The 12,388-nt window shown below is 41.5% G+C and overlaps 1 protein-coding gene across 6 annotated transcripts in view; it reads right to left on the reverse strand.

The window, feature by feature from the left end:
* The window catches only part of SAMD4A (sterile alpha motif domain containing 4A), a 224,660-nt gene that overhangs the window by 173,389 nt on the left and 38,883 nt on the right, over positions 1-12,388 (reverse strand). Inside the window, exon 1 of one of the 6 annotated variants that reach the window (XM_068545295.1) lies at positions 3,197-3,264. The exons of the other annotated variants lie outside the window; for them this stretch is intronic. Coding sequence (XP_068401396.1) covers positions 3,197-3,248 — 52 coding nt within the window. The 5' untranslated portion in view covers positions 3,249-3,264. Of the gene's footprint in view, positions 1-3,196; positions 3,265-12,388 lie in introns of those variants that run through there. 6 annotated transcript variants of the gene reach the window in all.

Here is a 12,388-nt window from a genome sequence, read left to right on the forward strand (position 1 = left end):
GAAGACATTTACATTCAAAGAAAGATAAGATTTTTAAATAAGAGGTAAAATTAATAACAGCCCAAATTCTATGGAGCAGGAAAGAGCTTCTAATGACTCAAAGAAGGCTGGGAGACATGCAGATTACACTGTCATATTCAAGTGAATATAAAAGTGATGGTATCCTATCATGAAAATATGGACATTAAGGGATAGGCTAAAAGAAAAGGAAAATTAGAAGAAACTGACTAGCTATATGCAATCTAATGGAAAGGATTTTCTCTGAATAAAAACTTTTTCCAGGTAAATTTTCAGTTGTTACTTACCAAACATAAATAACCAACTGTTTAAGTAATAATTCAAATTCTGTGCTATTCAGAGATGCAATTTGGAAACCAACAGAAACCCTGTTCCAGTGGTGCAAGGAACCCACTACTACCTACCCAGCTGACCTCAGCAAGGGGTCTGCACATCCGGGGGGGTCGATCAAGGGAAGGCCCATCTGGGGGTTTCCATCCAGATTGAGGAGATCTGTTGACACTAATTATTAGCAATAACAACAGCTCTTGCTGGTTTATTTCTCATCAAACTCAGTGTGTTACTAGAATCTAGTATGTCAGGCTCCCTTTTTGACCTTATAGGAAGCCAGGGGACAAAACCAGAGGGGAAAAGCCTAACATAAGAAAGAGTTTCTTCAAATACCTTCTCTATGCTGATTTCTACGTAAAGGTTGATCAAATGGTTTGCGGGGACCTGGGGCTACCTAGGGAATTTCGGCCCACTCTGGAAGGCAACCAGTGTTCTGAGCACTGCACACTCACCGAGCAGAATGCAGAGCTCTGTGAAACCTCGAAGGCCACTTGTAGGGCAGAGAAGGAATATGCTCATTATTGTTGATGCTGTTACTATTAATAAATGGGGCTTTATGAATAAAAAGGGAAGTGAGCTATGACATCATTAACATTAATTTTCCCCTATTACTTCTTTAGTTTTTAGGTTTTTTAGGGTTTTTTTCTTCTTTAAGACCCATATGCCCAGCCAAGAGTCAAAGGCTTCCTTTCGACTAAAGTACTATATTTCTATGCCATTATTATATACAGCCTTGAGTAATCACAATTAATATGATTTTTAATGTACAAATTAAATGTGCTATAAATTCTAGATATCATCATGCTGGTTTTTAATCATTATTATTAGGTGAAACCTTAGAAAAAATTTAAGCCTATCATGGGCCCTATCAGCTTCTTATGTTAATTCTGAAGATTTGGGCATATCTGCTGTTCAGAGAGAGAAAGAATCAAAACTTCCTCTTTTTCCATCTGGCTACAAGTGCTTTTCATAGCTTATTTTTTCCACACTCATTCCTAAAAAATGCACTAGAGCTGAGCTATCGTGAGATTGTGTCAGAGTCAAACTATTATATCATTGACTATTAGCTATTTCACAGGAGAATCAAACTGCCTGACTTTTTAAAAAAATCAGAATGGACTTTTATAGTAGTAAGACTTTGTCAACAGAGACTGAGTGCTACATGCAAGTTGGCTCAAAAAAAATTGAAAGCTTCAGAAATTAACTTTATCACAGAAAACATTTAGCTGTAAGCAATATCCAGCTGTAGAGGCACAGAACCAAAGGTCAGAGAAATGTACGAAAAAAATAAATACTTTTCAGACACCGAGTGGAGAGAATAGTAAGAGCTAGTGTCAGCCTGTTGCTGTGCCAGGCTGAGCTAGCTGGTAAGTTCTCCGGTAAAGAAAACGCTTTTCTGGAATGATTATAATGGGTACTCTGTGAGCTCTGGGGCCTGGACTTGCTTTTCTATAGATGACTTTGTTCCTTCTTTACATTGTAAAGTTCAGTTTATATTTCTGTAGAAATACATTCTCATCATTTCAAATGACGATGCTGATTCGGCCACATTTAAGTTTTATTCTCATTTGAAGAACTGAGCCCTAGCTTGTTTGGAAGAGAAAATGCTACAAAAACTCTTGCTTCCTTTTGAAACTTTTATTAAATATTCAGAACTGAATGAAAGTAATCTAGCTCTGGAAGGGATGGGTCATATTTATAGAGAAAAACAAAAACCAGGTTGTGGAAAGATGGAAAGACAAAAGGAATTCACTCACCAGACGAAAGTTAGAAACACATGATACGTAGTCGAATCACCTGTGATACTCCAGCTAAAAATCAGCAGTGCCAACAAAAGAGGTTTCTAAAAGTCATAATAGGCTTCCATTTTTCAGAGAGTAAATAAATTCTTTACTGGGGAAAGAAATCCACAAAGAGATGGTAATTTTACTTTTATTTCAAAGACTAAACAATACAAGATCCCACAAGCAAGTTTAAACACTCCAAGAAGATATTCTGAATGATTTTGCTAACTTTTGCTGTCAGTCTGACTCATGAAGGACTTAACTAACTGCACTTTCTTTGATAGCCAAGAAAGGTCCACTCAGAATAATCATGTAGCAGAATAAAGAAGTGCAGTGTGGCCAAGAGGAACCTGTGATGATTTATTAGTCAATTACAGCTATTTCTTTCAAACTGTGTCCTATTAAATTCACCTTCCTCTCCAGATGCATAAATTAACCCTGCACAAAAGCATCTGAATAGCAAAAAGCACATTATTCTCCAGAGGTGAAACATCGGGGGCAGACACAGCCTCCCTTTGGTGACCATACTGGAACTGTATTAGTTTCCTGTTGGCTACTGTAACAAATCATCATAAACTTAGTGGATTAAAAAAAAATGATACTTTTACTATCTTATAGTCCTGGAGGTCAGAAGTCCAAAATGGGTCTCACTGGGCTAAAATCAAGGTGTCAGCAGGGCTGTGTTCCTCCTGAAGGTTCTGGGGGAGAATCCATTTTCTTGCCTTTTCCACCTTCCAGAGGCCACCCACATTCCTGGGTTCACGGCCCCCTTCCATCCACAAGGTCAGCAGCGGCTGACAAGTTTTTTCCCATCACATCTCTCTGGCACTGACTCTTCTTCCACCTCTCACTTCCCCTTAAGGACCCTTATGATTACATGGAGCCCACTCGGATAGTCCAAAAGAATCTTCCAGTTTTAAGGTTAAACTAAGAACCTTAATTCCATCTGCATGTGTGCCATGTAACATGAGATTTTCCCGCGTCCCTGGGATTAGGATGCAGACATTTTCTGGAGGCCGTTATTCTGCCTCCTACAGGTACAAAGAATAAGACAAACATTTTACCTTCCTCTGCCTCTCTTCTGTTACAAACTGTCCAGCCAGAGTTACTCCACATCCTTGGGTACAGGCACCTCACCTTTAAAAAAGTGGTAATAATAAATCTTGCTTCTCCTGCTGTCCCCTCTACCTCTAAATCTGTGACTCTATGACTAACAATTCTTTCCATGTTTTCACCTAATAAAATCATAGCCTTCATCTCCCACTAAAAAGACAACGTCGGGTGGCTCTGAGTACGATTCCCTCCTTCCAGCTAGCTTAAATGCAAAATTCACAGCTCAAAGAATTTGGCAAGACATTTGTTCATTCATTCACATATATTAACTCAACACCTACTGTGTGCTAGGCACAGCAAGACCAGTATTAAACAAAAGAGACATACCCCGTGCCCTAACTGGGCTTAGCTTAGCATTTTCCTATATTTGCTGGCAGGATATAGAGGAAAGCTATTTTCTACTATTTATGCCCCACTTCTTTTCAATACATATCTGAGAACATATGATAAAAACACAGGTGCATTGCGAATCTATAAAATCAGGCAGGGTGTAACAAAAATTAGTAGTTATCATGACAGGTGAAGGTCTGGATTGAGACATTGGGACTCAAAGCAGATTTTCTAAGTTTTGTATGAGACACCTCAACATACTAAGTGCTTTCCAATACATTATCTCCTCTGATCCACACTACGACTTGGTCAGGTATGGAAAGTGTTCTAATCATCCCCAATTGGCTGGTGTGAAATTCCCCAGAAAGCTTTAGTAACTTGACTAAGGCCACACAGTAAATGGCAAAGTCTGGGACTCAGATTCAGGTCTTAATTCAAATGATTTGCTCTCTGTCATTTTTGTGCTATTAACTGAGAGCCCTTCTCCTTGCCTGGCCTGCAGGATGCCCTGCTGCTTCTCCTAACTTCGAAGCCCTCCTTCTTCCTACACACTTCTTACTATCTCCTACCATGAGCACTGCCCAATACTCCATTCTCTTCTCAGAGCTTGAACCAGCTCCTCTTCGTAAATGGAAACTATGTCTACCTCCCATGACTGCCTATCCCTGTGAGGAACTTCCCTCTGACACGGAGCTCTATAAGCTCCACCGCCAGCTCTCTCCACCTGCCCATCAGGAATGTCCACTGGGATGACGTAACCCAGGCCCTCCATTCCCTGGCCTTAGCTCTATTCCCTATTTCCACCACTGACATCACTAAGCTCCTGTCTCTCCTTTATATCTTGTTCTGTCGAGGCCTCGTGTTCTCATGACTCCAATGGTAACCCAGCTCGGGTAAGAGTCATCCCCTCAGACTCTGTGCAATCGCCACTGGCCAGGCTACCCTCTGACCCCCACGTCCCACCAGGCAAGAAGGAATATACAGCCCAGAGATGAATTTCCCCCCAAAGTAGGCTCAAATGTTCTCTCTTCTTGGGTAGCACCAAAGACAACGTTGGCAAATACATGAAGATGTGTCAACCACCCTTACACCTTCTTCAGCATTTCCACAATGAGGAAGAAACCCAACTGAAGATTCTCTTCAGCCACCAAACTAAAGGACTACAAGAGGCGGGTATCAAAAACATGGTGCCAGGTATCATGAAGCTTGCTGAATGAAGAACTTTCTGAGTCACTAAATCTCTCTGGACTTTGAAAACAGCCTTTCAAACAGACATTATGAAAAGACATTTTACAGAAAACCCTCAAGAAATGTGCTGAATGAATGCTGACGGTCTAGTGATGATTTTTAGAGCACCGGGCCTGTGCCCTTCACCTTTCCGAGGTTACTGTGCTGCCTCAGAGAAGCAGCCTTGCGCCACCCTGACTGTGCAGGGGCCATACTCCCTGCCAGGATTCAGCTCTGCTTCCCACAAAGGGACACGTTAGAAGCAGACACGTGCCACGGGTTAAGCAGCACCAAGCAACATTCCGCAAGAAGCTTGTAAACAGTAATGTCCTATCAATCTGTGATGGGCAACCAGGACTGCAAGGTGCTCTCCAGTCTTGAGCTCTCACTACTGGAAACTACATGTGAGCCTGCCTGAGGCATGGAAGCAATGTTGCAAAAGCATGTGCGAACACACACACACGCGCGCGCGCACACACACACACACACACACACACACATACACACATACACCAGAACTAAGCCATGTAGAGGTCTGAGTTCTTTTCCTTACAGTAGAAAGGACACGCTTTCTAGTTCCTAAAAGGTGGGGCTGATCCTTAAACTTATCTTTACAATTTCCTCTCCCTCCTAGTACTGGGCTGGCCAAAAAGTTCGTTTGGGATTTTGTAACATCTTATGGAAACACCCAAACGAACTTTTGGGCCAACCCAGTACTTAGAACAGTCCTAAGGTAAAAATGGGCACCTAGTAAACACCGAATTGAGTTCATTATTGCTTTATTCTAAGTTAAGCTCTACTCTTTCTCTACCAGAGAGTCAGAAGAATGAGGATAACTTGCTTTTAACTATTTAACGAGGATGTTTTAAAGACACAAATTCCTTAAGAAGTCTACTTGTAAAGTCAGTCATGGTGGAAAGTGATTATTATGAAAATTAGATTTTTAAAGTTATATATATATGTGTGTTCTTAATGACCCAATCTATTTTTTAACCATTTTTTACTGAAGTATAGTTATTTTAGGAAAATACAGTTTATTCACAAAGATTTTTAAGAAAAAAATTAATTATAATATTCAAATACCAAGCAATGGAGCAGTTTAGAACTTACAGAGCCATTAAAATTATATTTGTAAAGATATTACAATGATAATACTCATCATCATTATGTTATCATTTTAAATGTAAAAGGGTGCAAAATTGTTTAGAGTATGATTATGATCACAACGATATTAAAAACAGCACAGAAGAAAACAGAGCAAAGTATTAACAGAAGTTGTGTTTGGATAGTGGTATAAAGTGTTTTCCCTATTTTATTTATACATATTTTCTAACCGTTCTATTATAAACATTATTGCTTATAATAAAAAGTGAGTTATTTCCTAAAATGTTAAAATATCTGAATAGTCTCAGGCTTCAAGAAATGCTCAACACTGACTCTCCATGTTCTGCAAATTAGCTCTTCTTTCCTAAGCATGCACTATATGCCAGGCCTGACCAAGTGTTTACAGTCTTTACTTCTTAGTCCTAAGCACCACCCTAGGAGGAAGGAAAGGCTATTATCCCTGTTTTACAGATGAGGAAACTGAGGCACACAGCAGTTAAGTGTACTTGCCCAAGGTCACAGAGCTAGTAAGTGGCTGAGTGCAGTGTGAGCCCAAATGGTCTGCCCCAGAACTCATCCTTGTAACCCCGTGCAATGCTCTCTCTACAAGACTCTAGCACAGACACTGATTAAAGTAATGCAACCCTGGCAGGTGCTGCAGCTTCTCTGGGCCTCAATTTCCTCATTTATAATGGCACCTACTCAATAGAGTTGTTGTGAGATGATACATGTAAACACAGTGCTGAACACGATGCCTGGCACACGGCAAGCACTCACTTAATGTCAGCTCTGGTCATTTCTAAAAAAGAACCAGGGGCTTCCCTGGTGGCGCAGTGGCTAAGAATTCGCCTGCCAATGCAGGGGACACGGGTTCGAGCCCTGGTCCCGGAAGATCCCACATGCCGTGGAGCGACTAAGCCTGTGTGCCACAACTACTGAGCCTGCGCTCTAGAGCCCACAAGCCACAACTACTGAAGCCCATGCACCTAGAGCCCGTGCTCCGCAACAAGAGAAGCCACCGCAATGAGAAGCCCACGTACCACAACAAAGAGTAGCCCTCGCTCGCCACAACTAGAGAAAGGCCACACGCAGCAACAAAGACCCAACGCAGCCGAAAATAAATAAAATAAAATAACTTAAAAAAAGAAAAAAAGAACCAGCACCTTTGGCCATGGCCCCAAACCTGCAGCAGGATGGGCAATCCACAGGGCCTCCTGAGAACTGTCCTGTGAGACATCTGCATCACTGTGGGGCTTTCCTTCCTATTTTAAGTGACGCAATGTAATAGCAACGTGATAGCTACTTCACTGCAATGTAATAGTACCCTTCACTCTCCTTTTTTCAAAACTCTGCTTTTCACCAAAGCACATACTTTTTTAAATATATGCATCCAATCTTTCCTCCTTGGAATTACAGATGGCAAAGAAAATCCAGGTCACAAATGAAAGTGTGACTGACTTCAATGCCGCTAGCATGCACCTAGGAAATAATGCCAACTTATCTGGATTTAATGTTGATGAGTTAGAGATAGTTTCCATTAGATATGCTCTCCTGGTCTTTCGCTTTCTCCGGGGTGGATTTTCAGCATCCCGGCTCCTTGCTTTCTTTGCAGCAGAACCTCAAGCTGACAGATATTCATCCTGTGCTCAGGGAAGCTACCGCCACTGTAACTGTCATGTGAGCAGGAAAATTAAAATCACAAACAATGCTATTATTTTTCAGCAGGCTACTTAGCTTACTAAAGATCAGTTTCCAAGTGGTAAAACTTAACTGTTCTTAAGTCCAGAATCAGACAGATTGCAAACCTGAAAAGGTCTGGGCATGAGGAAAAATGGCTGGGCCACTGTCACGGGGTACCCACTGATGCTACAGCTCACAAATAAGACACTGCAGTGCACGGGTCTGCGACAGTAAAGCGGCCTAGAAATGCACATTAGCAGAGACAGCTTCAAAGACTGTGATGCTCTATTTCTCAGTTGAGGAGCAGGGGCGGTTATTAATCTTTAATGGCACATAAATATGATGTACTCTTTTGTATGAGTGATAGATTTCATGATTTAAAAAAAGATCAGGGGCTTCCCTGGTGGCGCAGTGGTTGAGAATCTGCCTGCCAATGCAGGGGACATGGGTTCGCGCCCTGGTCTGGGAAGATCCCACATGCCACGGAGCAGCTAGGCCCGTGAGCCACAACTACTGAGCCTGCGCGTCTGGAGGCTGTGCCCTGCAACAAGACAGGCCACGACAGTGAAAGGCCCGCGCACCGCGATGAAGAGCGGCCCCCGCTTGCCACAACTAGAGAAAGCCCTCGCACAGAGACGAAGACCCAACACAGCCAAAAATAAATTTAAAAAAAAAGATCAGAAGTGCAATGGAAACTCAAAGTGCATATTAGATAGAATATAAATTTAAGGCAGGGAGCTCTTTTTCTCTTCATTTAGGATTGATAAACAACGTTTGTAAGAGTTCATAAAATTTCAGACTACAAGAGATTGAAGACCACCTAATCTAATGGGTTTCCAACAGTGTTCCCAAAATAAAATTCCATCTTGCGCAGACACACCATAAACTCCTTACTCAGAACTGGGAGGTTTTTTTTAAGAAAAATGATTTTTATTAATAGTTTACTAGATTTTCAGAGAACTGGGAGTTTTCTTAGCACTGGAACTTCACTTTGTACATCAGAAGAGTGGCCTAAGTCTCTCCATTACCTGCCACCAGCCCTGGTTCTTCCTTTCCTTCTTGATTCAGGAGACTCTTTCCCATCACCTGAATTGCTTCAATAAAGATACAGATTTAATTTATGTGTCTTCAAGAAGTTCAGAGAGAAATGTACCATGTGCCTTACAGAGACATATTCTATTTAAAAGGCATTATGGAAATCTACCATTCTTGCTGAAACAGTTACTAAAGAGGGAGAAATCAGCAACTTCAAATACCAAAAACGAACAGCCAAGCAAGGAGCAAACGGCTAACAATACCATAAACAACTGTGGTCAGCAAGGGTGAGCTAAGGGAATAAAGCACTCAAAAAAAAAAAATAATAATAATAGTGTATATGGGCAGGGGGCCTACAGAAAATCTTTGTACCACCCCCTCAATTTTCCTGAGAACCTTAAAGTGCTCTTAAAAAAACTGTCTTAATAAAAAATTAAAATAAATTTTTAAGAAAGCAAAAAATTCTTTAAAATAAAATAATGGAAGTAGAAAAGATCTCCCTTTTTAAAAGATGCCTTCTATGTACCAAATGTACCAAATTACAAAAGAATCCTGTGTCCCTGGGAATGACTAATCCACATACACCAGTCCTGGAATAGTCCAACTACTTACTCATAGAGTAATACTAAAACAGGACTCACTTGCTCCATCATACAGTTGGCTGTAGGCCAAATGCCCATACAACCATTAAAAAAAATCAATTTCACAGGCTAATGGGCATTATGGGAGCCAAGCTATGCACACTGAACTCCAGACAGAGGTAGGTACCACCAGCTTTGTAAACACTAGCACTGATTAGTTTCTGCTAGCTCAAAGCAAAAGGTAGCTATTGTTAAATTACCCGAGAGCTCATGTATGTCAGAGTTCAAAACTCATATTCGTACAACTAAATTATATATATTCTACAGTGTTCTCAGGTTTAATTATCTTTGGGCTAATGAAAGTAAGATAAATAAAACAATGACACTTTAAAGTAGTAATGGCACTACAACCAGTTTTATTTCTTTTTAAGTAAATCACTAGATTTCTCTATCAGTTTTGCCTTAGCAGTTGGGAACCACCATGGCCCTGACAGAGATGCTACAAGTTAAAGGAAAGTCCAAGAGTCTTGGGCACTGTATACAACGTGCCTGGCCTGGCCTCTCCCTCCTACAAGCCCCGGTCGTGTTCATGCTTGTCACATGGCCCTGCCCACCCCCTCATCCGGGATGATGACATTAGGGTGGGCACCCGATGAAAAGAAACTACTCTGTAAGTAGCCAGTGACCTACACCCGTGTTCCTCAAACTTTAATGGGCAACGAATCACCAGGGGGTCTTGTTAAAATGCATATTCAGATGGGGAGGGTTGCACTTCTGTCAAGATCACAGATGAGGTCCATACTGCTGGTCCCCAGTCTGCACTTGAAGTAACAAGGACCTAGACATTTGGACTGACAGACATGATGCACTGAGACAGAAATCCAGCAAGTAGCTGTCTTGAGGGCACAGATCATCTCAATTCTAGCCCCTCTGAGGCCGGAAAGGTTCCTGTTCATGGAGTCTCATGCCACTCCCCCGAGAACTTATTTGTATGCCTGCAATAGAGCCCCATTTCCTCAAGCCAGCTCACGCTGGCTTCTGTTTCATGTAACCAGAGGAGCCTTGACTAGGACAGGCACAAAGGGACGTACCTTCATCCCTGAAGCCACTGTTGGTGCCATTCTGGTTTAAAAGGTGGGGGGGGGGGTTGGGGGGTGGGCATCTTCTAGCAATAGGTAAATACTTTATTCCAGTTGAAAATAACGCAGCAGTACATGGATGTGCTTCCCCTTTGAACAGCGATTTTCCACTTAATCCTAAGGGAATGGTCCAGACCTGGAAAGATGTTCCAAGTAAAGGGGTTGCTGATTCCATGGTTACCTAAGCTATGACCACTCACTCCCACATCCCCCTTCTAAACCACAAGCCTCCCTGGGTCCAGCTGAGACTTTGAAGGAAGAAAAGTTGTTTCTGGTACCATCTGGATCCCCAGGATCCTGCTGTCTCTGTCTTGCTTTCCCCTTTGTTTTTATATTGTTTTCCTTGATATTCTCTCCATCATTCTTGCCAGATGCCTTTGGAGTTTTCTCCTTTTTCCAATGACCTAGAATCATCATCTTATCCTAAAGTCTTTAAGTCACTCTAGCCAGACTGTAGCCTTATAAGCCCAGCACCCATATCAGTTCTTATGGAAAGTGACATAAGGGTGTCTGAGTTTTTTCTCCAAGTCATCAGCCTTGGTTTCTGCTTAAAACAACAACTCTGCACCAAGACATGCGATTCAACTAAAAAATGCTTTATAAATTCTAACCCTAAAGTCTCCAGGGGAGCCCTGGGCTGTGAGATCCACTATTCAACCTCAACAAAGTCTACTAGCCAATTACTCTAACCCTTATACCGTACCTAAGACAAGTGATGGCTCTTTGATTTACATGAAAATAAAAATATTTGCACAGTAGCCTTTATAACGTTATATTTTAAACTATAAAAATGTTGCCCAGCTTCAGTTGAGGATTGTATTCCTTTTTTGCCCCTATTCCTGTTTTTCATCTCTATCCAAATATGAATGAATCAAAAAGGATAAAGAAGTTCAGAGGGAAGCAGGAGACTAACACCAAAGACCAATCAGTAATGTGACTGTGACGATAATGCAAGCGATGCTATTTTATTTATAATCTGAACTACCTACTTCCATAAAGGATTTTAAATGCCTTAAAATAAACACATGTACAGGATAATTGGAGTAAAGGAAAGAAGAGCTAATCCACATGGAAGAAAGGGGAGATAACTACCAGGAAATAGAGATGAGAGTTATTGTAACGAGGCACTAATTTTGGCTCTCAGCTTAGGAAATCACAGCTAAAAAGGAAACATGATAGGTTAGGAATTCTCAATTTCGTAAATGTGGAAGCAGATGGATCTGCTAGAAGGGACAGTCCATTTTCTACTGCTGAGCTCAAAGAGGAATTTATGGCATAGTCCCTCCAAAAAATAAGGAAGGGGGACTTCAGCTGAAGCCAGGTGGCCATTTCCTCCTTGAACTGTTGGAAGCAGCCAAAGCCCATATGCTGAAACCCAGATCTGCGCACAGCTGAGTTAGCATAGTCTAAGCAAGCTGGTCTCTGGTGCTAACATGGTAAAATGGTAGCTCTTGGAGAACTGGAGTAACTGATGACCAACCTGCCCTGCAGACTGTTTCCTCAAGGAAGGATTAAGGTTGTGACGAGCGTTTCAAGTGCAGTGTGTGGATACTGATGGCTGATGTTCTGCTAAGAAAATGAAGGGCACTGCCTTGAAATCTTACCAGGAAAAGGGCTCTACAATAGCTCCTCCAGGCAAGACCCATATTATTTATCAGTAGCATGCTTTTAATAAGCTTCACATGCTAAACCAGTTACTTGAGAGATACCAGCCCAAAGTTCTAGGCAACAGAGAGAAATCATGTTAGTCTAGAAAGTAGAGAGCAGGGGTTCTCTGGTGGCTAACTCAAGTCACAAAAACACCACAGCACAGTTCCAACAGAATAACAAATTCTGAGAGAAATCACATCCTGTTGATAGTTCACCAGATTCCAAGCAGCTAGGTCAATGTAAGTACTGGGTGAACTTAATAAAGATTTTTTTAGGAACAAACAGAAAAACGAAACCCGTAATAAGAGCAACAACATCCTGGAAAACGTCTTCCAAAGATCCTAATTTCAGGTGTGGGCACTTAATGCTGCAATATTATTTCATAAGTAGCTGCCTC

Source organism: Eschrichtius robustus, chromosome 1 (assembly GCF_028021215.1).
Source record: "Eschrichtius robustus isolate mEscRob2 chromosome 1, mEscRob2.pri, whole genome shotgun sequence".
NCBI lineage: Eukaryota > Metazoa > Chordata > Mammalia > Artiodactyla > Eschrichtiidae > Eschrichtius > Eschrichtius robustus.